The sequence below is a fragment of the Phyllobates terribilis genome, unplaced genomic scaffold (assembly GCF_046119375.1).
Source record: "Phyllobates terribilis strain yellow unplaced genomic scaffold, ASM4611937v1 Scaffold_1__5_contigs__length_1240528914, whole genome shotgun sequence".
In the NCBI taxonomy this organism is placed as follows: domain Eukaryota; kingdom Metazoa; phylum Chordata; class Amphibia; order Anura; family Dendrobatidae; genus Phyllobates; species Phyllobates terribilis.
In genome coordinates this window covers 908,532,166-908,549,220 of record NW_027362761.1, presented here as the reverse complement: position 1 = coordinate 908,549,220, position 17,055 = coordinate 908,532,166, and the positions used below count along the sequence as shown (strand labels likewise).

General features: G+C 42.3%; 1 protein-coding gene across 12 annotated transcripts in view; it reads right to left on the bottom strand.

Annotated features, from left to right (window-relative positions):
• The window catches only part of BLTP1 (bridge-like lipid transfer protein family member 1), a 303,862-nt gene that overhangs the window by 223,154 nt on the left and 63,653 nt on the right, over window positions 1-17,055 (bottom strand). For all 12 annotated transcript variants that reach the window (XM_073641272.1, XM_073641320.1, XM_073641292.1 and 9 more), the window contains exons 13-15: window positions 6,337-6,428; window positions 5,328-5,445; window positions 3,935-4,090 (exon numbers count right to left, since the gene is read on the bottom strand). In XM_073641272.1, the coding sequence (XP_073497373.1) occupies window positions 3,935-4,090; window positions 5,328-5,445; window positions 6,337-6,428 (366 nt within the window). The remainder of the gene's footprint in view (window positions 1-3,934; window positions 4,091-5,327; window positions 5,446-6,336; window positions 6,429-17,055) is intronic.

The window sequence follows — 17,055 nt, the reverse complement described above, 5'->3', positions numbered from 1 at the left end:
ATGGGGCACATAGCCACAAGATGGGGACCTGGATGGGGCACATAGCTACAGGATGGGGACCTGGATGGGGCACAGAGCCACAAGATGGGGACCAGAGCCACAACATGGGGACCTGGATGGGGCACATAGCGACAAGATGGGGACCTGGATGGGGCACATAGCCACAAGATGGGGACCTGGATGGGGCACATAGCCACAAGATGGGGACCTGGATGGGGCACATAGCCACAGGATGGGGATCTGGATGGGGCACATAGCCACAAGATGGGGACCTGGATGGGGCACATAGCCACAAGATGGGGACCTGGATGGGGCACAGAGCCACAAGATGGGGACCAGAGCCACAAGATGGGGACCTGGATGGGGCACATAGCCACAAGATGGGGACCTGGATGGGGCACATAGCCACAAGATGGGGACCTGGATGGGGCACATAGCCACAAGAGGGGACCTGGATGGGGCACATAGCCACAAGATGGGGACCTGGATGGGGCACATAGCCACAAGATGGGGACCTGGATGAGGCACATAGCCACAGGATGGGGACCTGGATGGGGCACAGAGCCACAAGATGGGGACCAGAGCCACAACATGGGGACCTGGATGGGGCACATAGCCACAAGATGGGGACCTGGATGGGGCACATAGCCACAAGATGGGGACCTGGATGGGGCACATAGCCACAGGATGGGGACCTGGATGGGGCACATAGCCACAAGAGGGGACCTGGATGGGGCACATAGCCACAAGATGGGGACCTGGATGGGGCACATAGCCACAGGATGGGGACCTGGATGGGGCACAGAGCCACAAGATGGGGACCAGAGCCACAACATGGGGACCTGGATGGGGCACATAGCCACAAGATGGGGACCTGGATGGGGCACATAGCCACAAGATGGGGACCTGGATGGGGCACATAGCCACAGGATGGGGACCTGGATGAGGCACATTAGTACAAGATGGGCGCCAGGATGGGGAACTGGATGGGGCACATAGCCACAGGATGGGGACCTGGATGGGGCACATTAGTACAAGATGGGGACTTGGATGGGGAACATTACTACAAGATGTTTTCCATTATTACTATATGATGCTAATTGTAAGACAATATTACTGTATGTGGCCAATTGGGGGAAATAAATTTGTAAAAAAAATAAAAAATAAAATAAAGCATGAAAAAATATTGGGCACTAAAAATGCTGTTTTATATGTAAACTAAAGTAAACACAAAAAAGTACACGTTTATTATCGTCACATCCATAACGACCCAAGCCATAAAAAAATAAACACGGCAAAAATGTTCAAAAGGTGTATACAAAAAAAATGGTATCACTAAAAATGTCACATTGAACAAAGAATGTGGCCCCCCAAATTCAAATTTTTTCCATGTGCGGCCCATATACCCAGCCGAGTTTGAGACCCTTGATGTAGTGAATGTGAGAGAGGCTTAAAGGAGCAGAATATTCCTTAGGATGTAAAAGGAAAGAAGATAAAGCTTGGGCAAAGTATTCCTAACAGCCTACACTGATAGGAGAAGCTGCAGGTAGACTCTGCAGGTACTAATTAGCTGCTCTCTCTGCACCTGAACTGCAGTGCTCTGGCTATAAGAGGGTTAAGTTTGGCTGCATCTGTGCCACTAGTACAGAATACCACAGCCCCGGCATGGCACCGGCACACAACTCTTCTAATTCTCTACATCACTCCCAGGACCCCAATTACCAGCTGTTTGCTTCTCAGTGCAGCGGCTACAAGAGCTTCTCCTGGCCGCACTCCACACACATGTTCCCGCTCATGTTGGAGCTGCTCAACTTAATCCAGGTTCTCTGAAGATCCGCAGATCCTCGCTTCTACCAGCAAAGCTTGTTAAAAAAAAGATGATGTTTACAGGGCTAAAATCAAATATTCGATTTTACCAATAATCAGAATCATGCGGACGTTGAATGGTGAATTTATCAAATTTATTTGATATAATCGTCCAACTTTAATTAAGATTGAAAGCATTTTTTTTTCTATTTTGAGTAAAAGAACATTGGACACACTGTTGTGCTGTCAGCAGCTGACAGTCATGGTTGACCGTAAGATACATTTTTGCTAGAATCACTAAACTAGGTATCTAATATGAAATATAGGTATTATCCAACATATAATAATATTTAATGACCTGAGCCAAGTCTAGCGTATCTTACTTATGTTCTCACTATGGATTTTTCTTTTATCTAGTTCCCGGTCTCCTCGACAAGCAACTCTGAATTTGCAGAATTTTTTTAAATCGTCACTTTATTGGTTGCAAATACCAGTACAAAAATGATGATATTCCATTTTGGAGGTAGGAGGAACAAATAATTCAGCAAAAGAGGACAACATAAAAAAAATGTACCATAAAACAATATATAGTTTCCCTTGCGACTAAACAGGCATCAGAGATGGCTAGGAAGCAGCAATCTCCTAAAGTCAAGCAATGAACGGGGTTGGATAAGAGGAGTGGGAAACCATTTAGGCTATGTTCACACATGTTGTGTTTTTTTTTCAGTCAGAAATCGGCAGCAAAACTGATCTCTGGCAGGAAATCAGCGGCGTCAAATCTGCAGGTTTTGCTGCGTTTTTTCCTGCGTTTTTTTCACTGTCCTTCTGTCTCTATTTATGCATGTACATAAAGTTCTGTGGAAAAAAAAGAACCCGATTCTATTTTGCCATCAAAAACGCTGAAAAAAATTTACCTGCGTATTTTGGTGCGTTTTTTCACCACCCATTACTTCCCATAGGTGAAAAAACGCTGAAAGAAGTGACCAGCTCTATTTTCCTAGAACACAACCAAGGCACAAAATACGCAGAAAAAAAAACACAAGATGTGGGAACAGAGAATTTTGGGTTCTCATAGACTTTGCTGGTACTGCAAAACGCAGCTGAAAATTTGCATAAAAATCTGCAGCAAAATACAATGAAAAACACAACGTGTGGGAACATAGCCTTAGTTGTCTTACTCTAGGTCTCCAACTAGCTATTTAAACAAGAACAAGTCAAGGCTAAGGATCTCTGTTCATTAAAGAGGTTGTCCACTAGTTTTACATTGATGACCTATCCTTATGGTGAACACTATAAAAAAAATAAACAATTCCAGCCGTATTGTTTTTTGTTCATCCTTCTTAACAAAAAAGTTTAATAAAAAGTGATCAAAAAGTTGTATATACCCGAAATGTCGACGATGCAAACTACACCTTGTCCAAGCTTGTTTTGAATTCTGGTGTACCCGCCATTGAATGTGACGGAGCATCTGCTCCTCAGCGTCCCCCGTTTCCCTACTGGGACGTTACGTCAGACATCAAGGGGAGAGGCATGCTTCTGGCGTCTAGGAACAGCCAGCCCCCTAATAACATCTCACTCCATGCAGTCTGAAATCAGGGTCCTGGACACATTATGCACTGTCATGTTTCGTGCAGTAGTGGACCGCAGCCTGTATTCACAGCTTCTTTATGAGATGTTCAGAAGTATGGAGGGAGCCAGGACTGTCATAAAGAAGCTGTAAAATAAGCAGGCATGGATCCCAAGTGGAGACCTGCGGTGCGCATTTGAAATCTGCAACATATCAATTCCTCCTGTAAGTACACCGAGTGTTATATGCGAAATTTCATTATGGAAAGAGGAAAATCAGCAGGTAAAACAAGACATATTTGCATACTAAAAATGTAAGTAAACTGATTTAGCTAATAGGTACAAAAATGATGCAGAAAATCTGCAACATTGAAAACTCAGCAAATATTCATCATGGAAACATAGGCTTAGAAGTCATATCAAAATGAAAAGCATAACCATATCTCAAATACTTCACTTCTGTGTAGATCAGTATCTTCGGAGGTAGGATTTGTGATTACAGGCCCTTAAATAATAATCAATCAGCAATGACATGCTAAGTGATTTATGGGAAGGAACTCACCATTTTCCTGTTGCTTCGTTGAGCAATCTATCCAATTGTGTTGATTTGCTGCCCAGATCATCTCAAACTGATGAAACATGATCTTTAAGTTCCAAGTATATGGGACAAATGAAAACAAATCTGGAGGACTGTCACTGGACCAGTCTTGAATGAGGTCTATAATAAAAGTAAAATGAGGAAATATAAATATTAAACCTCAAATATATAAGGAGGAACCTACACTGCCTTCACAACACATCACTACATTCACACACGAGACACAAATCCACATGGAACGCAAGCAGATTCAATAAGCTGTCCGCACCGGGCTATGGTCAGTTCTCAGCAGGTACAGCTGTCCGCACCGGGCTATGGTCAGTCCTCAGCAGGTACAGCTGTCAGCACCGGGCTACAGTCAGTCCTCAGCAGATACAGCTGTCCGCATCGGGCTACGGTCAGTCCTCAGCAGGTACAGCTGTCAGCACCGGTCTATGGTCAGTTCTCAGCAGGTACAGCTGTCCGCACCGAGCTACGGTCAGTCCTAAGCAGGTACAGCTGTCCGCACTGGGCTATGGTCAGTCCTCAGCAGGTACAGCTGTCCGCACCGGGCTACGGTCAGTCCTCAGCAGGTACAGCTGTCCGCACCAGGCTACGGTCAGTCCTCAGCAGGTACAGCTGTCCGCACCGGGCTACGGTCAGTCCTCAGCAGGTACAGCTGTCCGCACCGGGCTACGGTCAGTCCTCAGCAGGTACAGCTGTCAGCACCGGGCTATGATCAGTCCCCGAAGTACTGCTGTACTGGAGTAAACGTTTCCATGCAGTTTCAATCATTTGGCTGTAATTGTACATTACATTCAAACCTTAAATAAGATTATACTAAAGAAAACCTTACATCTATGTGTAAAACACAGGAACTACATGGCAAGTCAGCTGCAGTAATCCCCAATGCTTACATAAAGGGACAAACCATTTAACCTGATTGTATACACCCGCCCCAATCAGCTGATTTCTGTCCCAGCACCAGTCAGATGTAAGCAGCAGAACAGGGCAGCTCCGTATATATATATTTTAGTGGACGCGGCCCAGTACTGCTGTTTACCTCCCCAATTCACTTGTACGGAAAATGTACATCAGTACTCGGCAGCGGCTACTACACAATGCCCCATTTCGCTTTTTCTTATCACACTCTTTCATGTAGTCACTTAAATAGGGCTTAAGTCATATCCTAGTTCTGGCCCACAGAACTGGTCGGGGGGTCCGAGATGTGACAGAGCTTTGGCTTTCCCAGGATTGGTATGGCTTCCAATGATCAGGGTGTATATAAGACAAAACTTCCAGGATGTTAAGAAGGTATGGTTTTATAGGACTACATCAAATCTGGTTATTGATTTACCAATATGATGAAGTTAGTTACCTGTAAAAAAGTTTTTCTGAGCAAAAATAAAGTGGTATGTTGCCTTGTAGACTTCAAGTTCACATTGCCATGTCTGAGGCATATTCCACACCCTGTGATAGCTGGCGTTTATATGAAACTACAGCAAAAAACAATTCAAGATTAGCATCTCCAACATTAAATAAAGATTTACATATCTATCCTTATAAAAAAGCTTTTCCTCTCAAGCAGTTTCTTTGAAAAAAAACAAACCAAAAACTGGGCTTCATTTACCCATCCCAGGTCCAGCGTTGTCTCCACCACTGCCCTGGGCTATGTTGCTTGGCTGCAGCATTGCGGCCAATCACTGAGCTTGTGGGCTCATGCTGGCTACATTGGCAGTGCTGTTGAACTCTAGATTGGCTGCAGTGCTGTTGACAAACAACAGAGAAGAGAGGGGGGGCAGTGTCTGACACACAACGCTGGACCCAGGAAAGAAGAGCATAGTTTGTTTTCTTAAAGCCAACGGTGCCTTGACAAAAGTTTTCATAAAGAAGAAAAGTCCTTTAAGTGATTAGATGTATAAACACAAAACCTAAATACTTGCATTCACCATAAAAAGCATTCTTCAGCATTATACTCCTCCTGAAAATATATGCAATCTGACAAGTGGGCGTTACTAATCCCTATGTGAGTAGGGCATGTCCGTACACAGTCTGACAATGGCCAGTCACTGCTGATATTGTGAGTTTGTAAGGACACATCCAAGGGGGATAATAATGTACAAATAATAATATATGCATACATTTCCAGGAGGAATGACAGTAGAAGAGCACAATGCAATATATGTTACAACACAAATGTCAAAAAAAGCTGTCAGCAAGAGATAATGTATCCAAGTCATGCAAGGAAACCTTTGCCAATACAGTGTTCTATAAGCAATTAACTGTCACATGAAATTTCTATGAGTTATGTTAGGCAGGGCCTCCCTGAAATGTTTTCTTAAACTTGTCAAAATGATGTCAGATAATAGAAGATCATAGAAACTTACTGCAAGCATTTCTGCTTCAAGTAGTGTCCTGTACTGCATGCTCGTAGTGGTGTCTACATGTAACAGCTGCCCTTTGATTATGGGAGAATAACCTGAAAAGAGATGATCAAACCATAAAAAAATTCAGAGATATATATATTAGCATAATCAATTTGTACATACATATACATTATATATACACATACACACACAATATATTATATATATATATATATATATATATATATACATACATACATACATACAATATTACACATATACACGTACATATAAACACTGTTCAAAAAAATAAAGGGAACACTTAAACAACAGAATATAACTCCAAGTAAATCAAACTTCTGTGAAATGAAACTGTCCACTTAGGAAGCAACACTGATTGACAATCAATTTCACATGCTGTTGTGCAAATGGAATAGACAATAGATGGAAATTATGGGCAATTATCAAGACACAATCAATAAAGGAGTGGTTCTGTAGGTAGGGACCACAGACCACATTGCAGTACCAATGCTTTCTGGCTGATGCTTTGATCATCTTTGAATGTTGGTTGTACTTTCACACTTGTGGTAGCATGAGACGTACTCTACAACCCACAGAAGTTGATCAGGTAGTGCAGCTCATCCAGGATGGCACATCAATGCGAGCTGTGGCAAGAAGGTTTACTGTGTCTGTCAGCGTAGTGTCCAGAGGTTGGAGACGCTACCAGGAGACAGGCCAGTACACCAGGAGACGTGGAGGGGGCCGTAGGAGGGCAACAACCCAGCAACAGGACCGCTACCTATGCCTTTCTGCAAGGAGCAACAAATAGCACTGCCAGAGCCCTGCAAAATGACCTCCAGAAGGCCACAAATGTGCATGTGTCTGCACATATGGTTAGAAACTGACTCCATGAGGGTGGTATGAGGGCCCGACGTCCACAAATGGGGTTTGTGCTCACAGCCCAACACCGTGCAGGACGCTTGGCATTTGCCACAGAACACCAGGATTGTCAAAGTCGCCACTGGCGATGAAAGCAGGTTCACACTGAGCACATGTGACAGACGTGACAGAGTCTGCAGACGCCATGGAGAGCGATCTGCTGCCTGCAACATCCTTCAGCATGACCGGTTTGGCAGTGGGTCAGTAATGGTGTGGGGTGGCATTTCTTTGGAGCCCTCCATGTGCTCGCCGGAGGTAGCCTGACTGCCATTAGGTACCGAGATGAGATCCTCAGACCCCTTGTGAGACCATATGCTGGTGCGGTTGGCCCTGGGTTCCTCCTAATGAAGGACAATGCCAGACCTCATGTGGCTGGAGTGTGTCAGCAGTTCCTGTAAGATGAAGGCATTGAAGCTATGGACTGGCCCGCCCGTTCCTCAGACCTGAATCCGACTGAGCACATCTGGGACATCATGTCTCGCTCCATCCACCAACGTCACGTTGCACCACAGACTGTCCAGGAGTTGGTGGATGCTTTAGTCCAGGTCTGGGAGGAGATCCCATAGGAGACTATCCGCAACCTCATCAGGAGAATGCCCAGGCATTGTAGGAAGGTCATACAGGCACGTGGAGGCAACACACAATACTGAGCCTCATTTTGACTTGTTTTAAGGACATTACATCAAAGTTGGATCAGCCTGTAGTGTGTTTTTCCGCTTTCAATTTGGGGGTGACTCCAAATCCAGGCCTCCATTGGTTAATAAATTTGATTTCCATTGATGATTTTTGTGTGATTTTGTTGTCAGCACATTCAACTTTGTACAGAACAAAGTATTCAATGAGAATATTTCATTCATTCAGATCTAGGATGTGTTATTTGAGTGCTCCCTTTATTTTTTGAGCAGTGTATATACACATACATACAGTTAGGTCCATATATATTTGGACAGAGACAACATTTTTCTAATTTTGGTTCTAGACATTACCACAATGAATTTTTAAGAAAACAATTCAGATGCAGTTGAAGTTCAGACTTTCAGCTTTCATTTGAGGGTATCCACATTAAAATTGGATGAAGGGTTTAGGAGTCTCAGCTCCTTAACATGTGACACCCTGTTTTTAAAGGGACCAAAAGTAATTGGACAATTGACTCCAAGGCTATTTCATGGACAGGTGTGGGCAATCCCTTCGTTATGTCATTCTCAATTAAGCAGATAAAAGGCCTGGAGTTGATTTGAGGTGTGGTGCTTGCATTTGGAAGGTTTTGTTGTGAAGTAAACATGCGGTCAAAGGAGCTCTCCATGCAGGTGAAACAAACCATCCTTAAGCTGCAAAAACAGAAAAAACCCATCCAAGAAATTGCTACAATATTAGGAGTGGCAAAATCTACAGTTTGGTACATCCTGAGAAAGAAAGAAAGCACTGGTGAACTCATCAATGCAAAAAGACCTGGGCGCCCACGGAAGACAACAGTGGTGGATGATCGCAGAATAATCTCCTTGGTGAAGAGAAACCCCTTCACAACAGCCAACCAAGTGAACAACACTCTCCAGGAGGTAGGCGTATCAATATCCAAATCTACCATAAAGAGAAGACTGCATGAAAGTAAATACAGAGGGTTCACTGCACGGTGCAAGCCACTCATAAGAATCAAGAATAAAAAGGCTAGACTGGACTTTGCTAAAAAAAACATCTAAAAAAGCCAGCACAGTTCTGGAAGAACATTCTTTGGACAGATGAAACCAAGATCAACCTCTACCAGAATGATGGAAAGAGAAAAGTATGGTGAAGGTGTAGTACAGCTCATGATCCAAAGCATACCACATCATCTGTAAAACACGGCGGAGGCAGTGTGATGGCTTGGGCATGCATGGATGCCAGTGTCACTGGGTCACTAGTGTTTATTGATGATGTGACACAGGACAGAAGCAGCCGAATGAATTCTGATGTATTCAGAGCCATACTGTGTGCTCAGATCCAGCCAAATGAAGCCAAACTGATTGGTCGTCGTTTCATACTACAGATGGACAATGACCCAAAACATAAAGCCAAAGCAACCCAGGAGTTTATTAAAGCAAAGAAGTGGAATATTCTTGAATGGCCAAGTCAGTCACCTGATCTCAACCCAATTGAGCATGCATTTCACTTGTTAAAGACTAAACTTCAGACAGAAAGGCCCACAAACAAACAGCAACTGAAAACCACCGCAGTGAAGGCCTGGCAGAGCATCAAAAAGGAGGAAACACAGCATCTGGTGATGTCCATGAGTTCAAGACTTCAGGCAGTCATTGCCAACAAAGGGTTTTCAACCAAGTACTAGAAATGAACATTTTATTTACGATTATTTCATCTGTCCAATTACTTTTGGTCCCTTTAAAAACAGGGTGGCACATGTTAAGGAGCTGAAACTCCTAAACCCTTCATCCAATTTTAATGTGGATACCCTCAAATGAAAGCTGAAAGTCTGAACTTCAACTGCATCTGAATTGTTTTGTTTAAAATTCATTGTGGTAATGTCTAGAACCAAAATTAGAAAAATGTTGTCTCTGTCCAAATATATATGGACCTAACTGTACATATATATACATACACACATATACACAGTTGAAACCAGACGTTTTCATACACTATATAAAAAGACACATGCATGTTTTTCTCAATATCTGACATGAAATCAGAATAAACCTTTCCCGTTTTAGGTCAGTTAGGATTACCATCATTTTTAATATAGGCCAAATGCCAGAATAATGAGAGAGAGAATGTTTTAAGGCATTTTTATTACTTACTGTAATTACACATATACTGTACATACATATTCATACACACATACAAACAGTGCTTAAATAAATAAAGGGGACACTTAAACAACACAATGTAACTCCAATTCAATCACACTTCTGTCAAATCAATTTTAAAATACATGCATTAAAAGTTATTTAAATACCATGATAAAAAACAACAAACTACATCATCAGTGCACAAAATGATTAAAACGAAGAGTGAGGAAAGCGAGCAGTCGGTGAGCAGGTTATATGGTGCCAACCTCCGCAGCAAGGTAGAGTCAGTGAGTGCTGTAATAGGGTAAGGCACTCCCCCTTCGTTTTAATCTTTTTGTGCACTGATGTGGTTTGTGTTTTTTTTATCATGGTATTTTAAAATATATACATTAAAAGTAAATTTTTAAACTGTCTAATACAGGACAAATTCTGTGAGCTTTCTGATTGATTGTCTGTACTACAATTTATATTCACGCTATGATTTCTTTCAAATCAACCTGTCCAGTTATGAAGCAACACTGATTGTGAATCAATTTCTCCTGCTGTTGTGCAAATGGAACAGACAACTGGTAGTAATGATAGGCAATTAGCAAGACACCCCCTATAAAGGAGTGGTTCTGCAGGTGGTGACCACAGACCATTTCTCTGTTCTCATCCTTTTTGGCTGTTGTTTTGGTCACTTTTGCATTTTGTCATTGCTCTCACCCCTAGAGGTACAGTAGTATGAGGCGGTGTCTACAGTACAACCCACAAAAGTTGCCCAGGTAGTGCAACTCATCCAGGATGGCGCATCAATGCAAGCTGTGGCAAGAAGGGTAGCCGTGTCTGTCAGCACAGTGTCCAGAGCATGGAGTCAATACCAGGAGACAGGCCAGTACACCAAGAGATATGGAGGTGGCCGTAGGAGGGCAACAACCCAGCAGCAGGACCGCTACCTCATCCTTTCCAAGGAGGAGAAGTGCCAGAGCTCTGCAAAATGACCTCCAGCAGGCCACTAACATCCACGTTTCTGCTCAAACTGTCAGAAACAGACTCCATGAGGGTGGTATGAGGGCCCGACGTCTACAAGTAGGTGTTGTGCTTATAGCCCAACACTGTGCAGAGCGATTGGCATTTGCCAGAGAACACCCAACATTGAGTGATTCCACATTGGTGCCCTGTGCTCTTCACGGATGAAAGCAGGTTCAAACTGAGCACATGTGATAGACGTGACAGAGTCTGGAGACGCCGTGGAGAACGTTCTGCTGCCTGCAACATTCTCCTACATGACCAATTTGGCAGTGGGTCAATAATGGTGTGGGGAGGCATTTCTTTGGAGGGCCAGAGGTATCGGGATGAGATCCTCAGACCCATTGTGAGACCACATGCAGGTGTTGTGGGCCCTGGGTCCTACTAATGCATGATAATGCTAGGTCTCATATGGCTGAAATGTGTCAGCAGTTTCTGCATGATGAAGGTATTGATGCTTTGGACTGGCCTGCCTGTTCCCCAAACCTGAATCCAATCGAGCACATCTGGGACATCATGTCTCGTTCCATCCACCAACGCCTTGTTGCACCACAGACTGACCAGGAGTTGACTGATGCTTTCATTTAGGTCTGGGAGGAGATCCCTCAGGAGAACATATACTGCCTCATCAGGAGCATGCCCAGGAGTTGTAGGGACATCATGCAGGTGCGTGGAGGCCACATACACTACTCAGCATCATCTCCTTGACTTGAGGCATTCACGCTGAAGTTGGATCAGCCTGTAATTTGATTTTACACTTTGATTTTGAATATCATTCCAAATCCAGACCTCCATGGGATATTAATTTTGATTTACATTGATCATTTTTATGTTTTATTGTTCTCAACGCATTTCACTACGTGATGTATTAAGATTTGCAACTGGAATATTTCATTCAGTGATATCTAGAATGTGGTGTTTCAGTGTTCCCTTTAGTTTTTTGAGCAGTGTATATATACACACACACACACACATATATGTACAGTGGTGTGAAAAAGTGTTTGCCCCCCTTCCTGATTTCTTATTCTTTTGCATGTTGACACACTTAAATGTTTCGGATCACAAAACAAATTTAAATATTAGACAAAGATAACACAAGTAAAAAAAAAATGCAATTTTTAAATTAAGGTCTTTGTTATTAAAAAAGAGGGAAAAAGAAATCCAAACCTACAGGGCCCTTTGTGAAAAAGTGCTTGCACCCTAAACCTAATAACTGATTGGGCCACCCTTAGCAACAACAGCTGCAATCAAGCGTTTGCGATAATTGGCAATGAGTCTTTTACAATGCTCTGGAGGAATTTTGGCGCACTCATCTTTGCAAAATTGTTGTAATTCAGCCACATTGGAGGGTTTCCGAGCATGAACTGCCTTTTTAAAGTCATGCCACAGCATCTCGATCAGATTAAGGTCATGACTTTAACCAGGCCACTCAGGGTGTTTAATTCTGTTTTTCTTAAGCCATTCAGAGGTGGACTTGCTGGTGTGTTTTGGATCATTATCCTGCTGCATTACCCAAGTGCGCTTTAGCTTGAGGTCACGAACAGATGGCCAGACATTCTCCTTCAGATTTTTTTGATAGACAGCAGAATACATGGTTCCATTTACCACAGTAAATCTTCTAGGTTCTGAAGCAGTAAAACAGCCCCAGACTATCACACTACCACTACCATACACCACATGATGTTCCTTTTCTGAAATGCTGTTACTTCTACGCCAGATGTAATGGGACATACACCTTCCAAAAAGTTAAACTTTTGTTTTGTCAGTCCACAGAGTATTCTTCAAAAACTGTTTGTGATCATCAAGATGTTTTTTTGCAAAACTGAGACGAGCCTTTATTTTTTTTTTGCTCAGCAGTGGTTTTCGACTTTGAACTGTGCCATGCATGCCATTTTTGCCCAGTCTCTTTCTTATGATGGAGTCATGATCATTGACCTTAACTGAGGCAAATGAGGCCGCAGTTCTTTAGATGCTGTTGTGGGGTCTTTTGTGACCTCTTGCATGAGTCGTCACTGCACTCTTGGGGTAATTTTGGTCGGCCGGCCACTTCTGGGAAGGTTCACCACTGTTCCATGTTTTCCCATTTGTGGATAATGGCTCTCACTGTGGTTCACTGTAGTCCCAAAGTTTTTAGAAATGGCTTTATAACCTTTTCCAGACTGATAGATCTCAATTACTTTGTTTCTCACTTGTTCCTGAATTTCTTTGGATCGAAGCATGATGTCTAGCTTTTGAGGATCTTTTGGTCTACTTCACTTTGTCAGGCAGGTCCTATTTAAGTAATTTCATGATTAAGAATAGGTGAGGCAGTAATCAGGCGTGTGTGTGGCCAGGGAAATTGAACTCAGCTTCCCAAAGATGTGACAAACCACAGTTAATTTATGTTTTAAGGGGGCGGCAATCACTTTTTCACACAGGGCCCTGTAGGTTTGGATTTCTTTTTCCCTTAATAATAAAGACCTTCATTTAAAAACTGCATTTTGTGTTTACTTGTGTTATCTTTGTCTTCTATTGAAATCTGTTTTGTGATCTGAAACATTTATGTGTGACAAACATGCAAAAGAATAAGAAATCAGGAAGGGGGCAACATTTTTTCATACCACTGTATACATACACACAACTCCTAATGCATTCCCTATTAACCTTCACTCCTGTAATATGTTTTATTCTCCAGAATTTGAGGCAGATACTGACTAGTAGCTGATTTGTAGTGGTCTTATAATGAAGAAGAGGAGACGGTGTACTGTTTCCCATACACAGTAAGAGTCTCTCACTCACTGGCGCCTGTTGATTGCAGTATGAGATTTACTGCAGACACTACGATACCAAACACCAAAGCTGTAAGACATAGCTTCTTGGTGCTTTAGCTTGTTATTGCTTTAGCCAGAACATAGTCGTTTCGATGGTGAAGTGAGATTTATTATATCCGACAGCTGAATGTACGGACAATATCCAACGTTATGACCAAAACGATCTTTGTCAAGGTTATCATTTTACCTACACAAACATCCCTGACAAAGACCGCATTGATTGAAACACTCGATATGGTCAGTACATGCACCTGTCGGATACGATAAATCTGACATAAGCATCAAAGTGACTACAGTCTACTTTCTTCAGTGCATTCTGCCTCTTTCTTACAGCAGCCCTTCTCCTGTGCCCACTCCAATGTGCAGCAGTGTGGGCTTACCCACAAAATCCCAACACATGAAAGTGAGAGAGCCACATAATACTGTTCTTCATAACTGGAGGTATACTTCAGGAAAAACTGAAAAATTCCTACTTGGCAGCTTCATTTTCACGAAAACCAGCCTAATCCAATAATTGATGTCAGTAATGTGAGTGCAGGTACAAAGTGGAACTAATAAGTCATGCAATTAATTAACCCCTTAACGACCGCCAATATGCATTAAAACGGTCATTATTCTTCATTCCTGATCACATTTTAAAATGACGGTTGGGAATATGTGAATAGCGCCGCCCCCCCCGCGCGGGCACAATTACCGTGGGTGACAGCTGTACATGACAATTGACACCCTGCGGTATCGACCCCGGATGGTTTTGGAACCGGTCAGGGCCGATTAACCCCTTAAATACCGCTGTCAATCGCGACAGCGGTATTTAAGTGGTAAAAGGGTGTTAAAAAGTCCCCTATGACAGTATCGATTCCCAGTGATCACAGTTGTGATCATGCGTTGCCATGATACCCTGAGGTCATCTCATGACCACAGGGTACGGTGGCCTGTATGATCCTGCTATAAGCAAGGTATCACAGGCTCTGTCAGTGACTACGCAAGTACTGCAGTGCATGAGACAAATGACCAAATAAAAAAATATACATGTCCCACAGTGGGACGACGTGAAAAAGGAAAACAAATACAAAAAAAGAGTATATATAAAAAAAAAAAGACGTAAACACATCACGAAAAGCCGTTTAGCCACTAAAAACGCAGTGTTTGCATTTAAACTAAAATAAAAAAAGTATACGTAATTTTTTATCGGGAACAACCCGATCTCTAAAACTGGCATGTTATTTATTTCACAAGGCTAACACCGTAAATAATTAAATAAAAAAAACCTGTGAAATCATTAAGCAGTGAAGTTGACAATATGGGGGCATCTGGGGGGGATTCTGCTGCTCTGGCATCTCAGGGGCTCAGCTAATGGAGTCCACAATCTATGCAAAAGGAATCTGAGTTATAAAAGCCAAGTAGCGCTTCCTTCCTAGCCGATCCCCGCCATGTGCTCAAACAGCAGTGTACAACCACATATGGGGTACTGACACTTTCAGTAAAAATTGCATAACAAATTATGGGGTCCATTTTCTCCAATTACCCTTGGTGTAAATTATACATTTGGTGTTAAAACAGTATTTTAGTAGAAAAAATTTAATTTTTTGTTTTCACATCTAAATGTTATAAAGTTTTGTGAATCACCTGTAGGTTAAAAATGCACAGTGCACCCCTAGATAAATTCCTTGAGGAGTATAGTTTTGAAAATGTGGGGGTCACTTGTGGGGGTGTCTGCTGTTTTGGAATGTCAGGGGCTCTGCAAATCCAACATGGCATTCACAATCTATTCCAGACAAATTTACGCAAAACAAATAGCGCTCTTTCCTTTACAAGTTCTGCCTTGTGACCAAACAGCAGTTTTTGACCACCTATGGGGTATCTTCGTTTTAAGAAGAAATTGCATAACAAATTATGGGGTTTATTTTTTCCTATTATCCATTGTGAAAATTACAAATTTAGGATACAACAACATTTAAAAAACAACAACGTAATTTTAGTTTTCACATCCAAATTTTAAAAAGATCTGTGAAGCACCTACGGGTTCAACATGCTCTACACACCAGGGCTGTGGAGTCGGAGTTGTGGAGTCAGAGTCAGTGTCCATTTTGGTGGAGTCGGAGGCGGTATAAAATAGACCGACTCCAACTCCTAAAATATATAATAAATTGGATACAGTAGTTCAATGCAGTTTGTGGGGAATATTTTTTTTCATAAGAATTTGGGAAAGTTATGAAATGTCCTATAAATGTCTGTCCTATTCCTGATCTAAGGGTCTAGACTTTTAGCTGAGATGAATCTGTGCTACAGTAAATTTATCACTTAAACATGAGCCATGGATGAGGGAGTCGGAGTCGTGGAAATTGAGGAGTCGGAGGTTAGGCTTACCGACTCCACAGCCCTGCTACACACCCCCAGATGAATTCCCTAATGGGTCTACTTTCCAAAATGGGGTCACTTGTGGGGGTTTCTGCTGTTTTTGTACCTCAGGGACTCTGCAAATTCGACATGGTGCCTGCAATCTATTCCAGACAAATTTACATTCCAAATACCAAATGTCACTTTTTCCCTTCCAAGCCCTGCCGTGTGTCCAAATAGAACTTTTTTTTACTACGTGTGATATCGCCAAGCTCAAAAGAAAGTAAGTAAAAAACTAAACTCTGGGGTCCACTTTTTCATGTTACTTCTTGCAAAAGTCAAAGATTTAGGTCTAAAGCAAAATTTTCATGAAAAAATGAAAATTTTCAATATGACGTCTTAATGTTATCAAATTCTGTTTGGTACCTGTGAGTTCAAAATGCTCACTATACCTGTGGCTAAAATCCTTAAGGGGTGTAGATTCCAAATGAGGTCACTTGTGGGGGTTTACTGCTGTTTGGGTGCCTTAGGGGCCATGCAAATGCAACATGGTGCGCGTAATTTCAGCCAACCTTGTGTTCCAAAATTGAAATGATGCTCCTTCCCTTCCGAGCCTTGCCATTTATCCAAACAGAGGTTTCTGACCACATGTGGGGTATCAGCGCGTTCAGCAGAAAAGAGGTAACAAGGTTTCAACAACTAGGTCCATTTTCCTGTGATAGTACTTGTAAAAGTGAAAAAAATTGGGGCTAAAGCAAAATTTTAGAGTAAAAATTACAATTTATGTTTTTATTCATTCGACTTTGTATTAAACTCCTGTGTAGCACCTGAAAGGTTAAAAAAAAAATCCTGACAGCAGTTTTGACGTA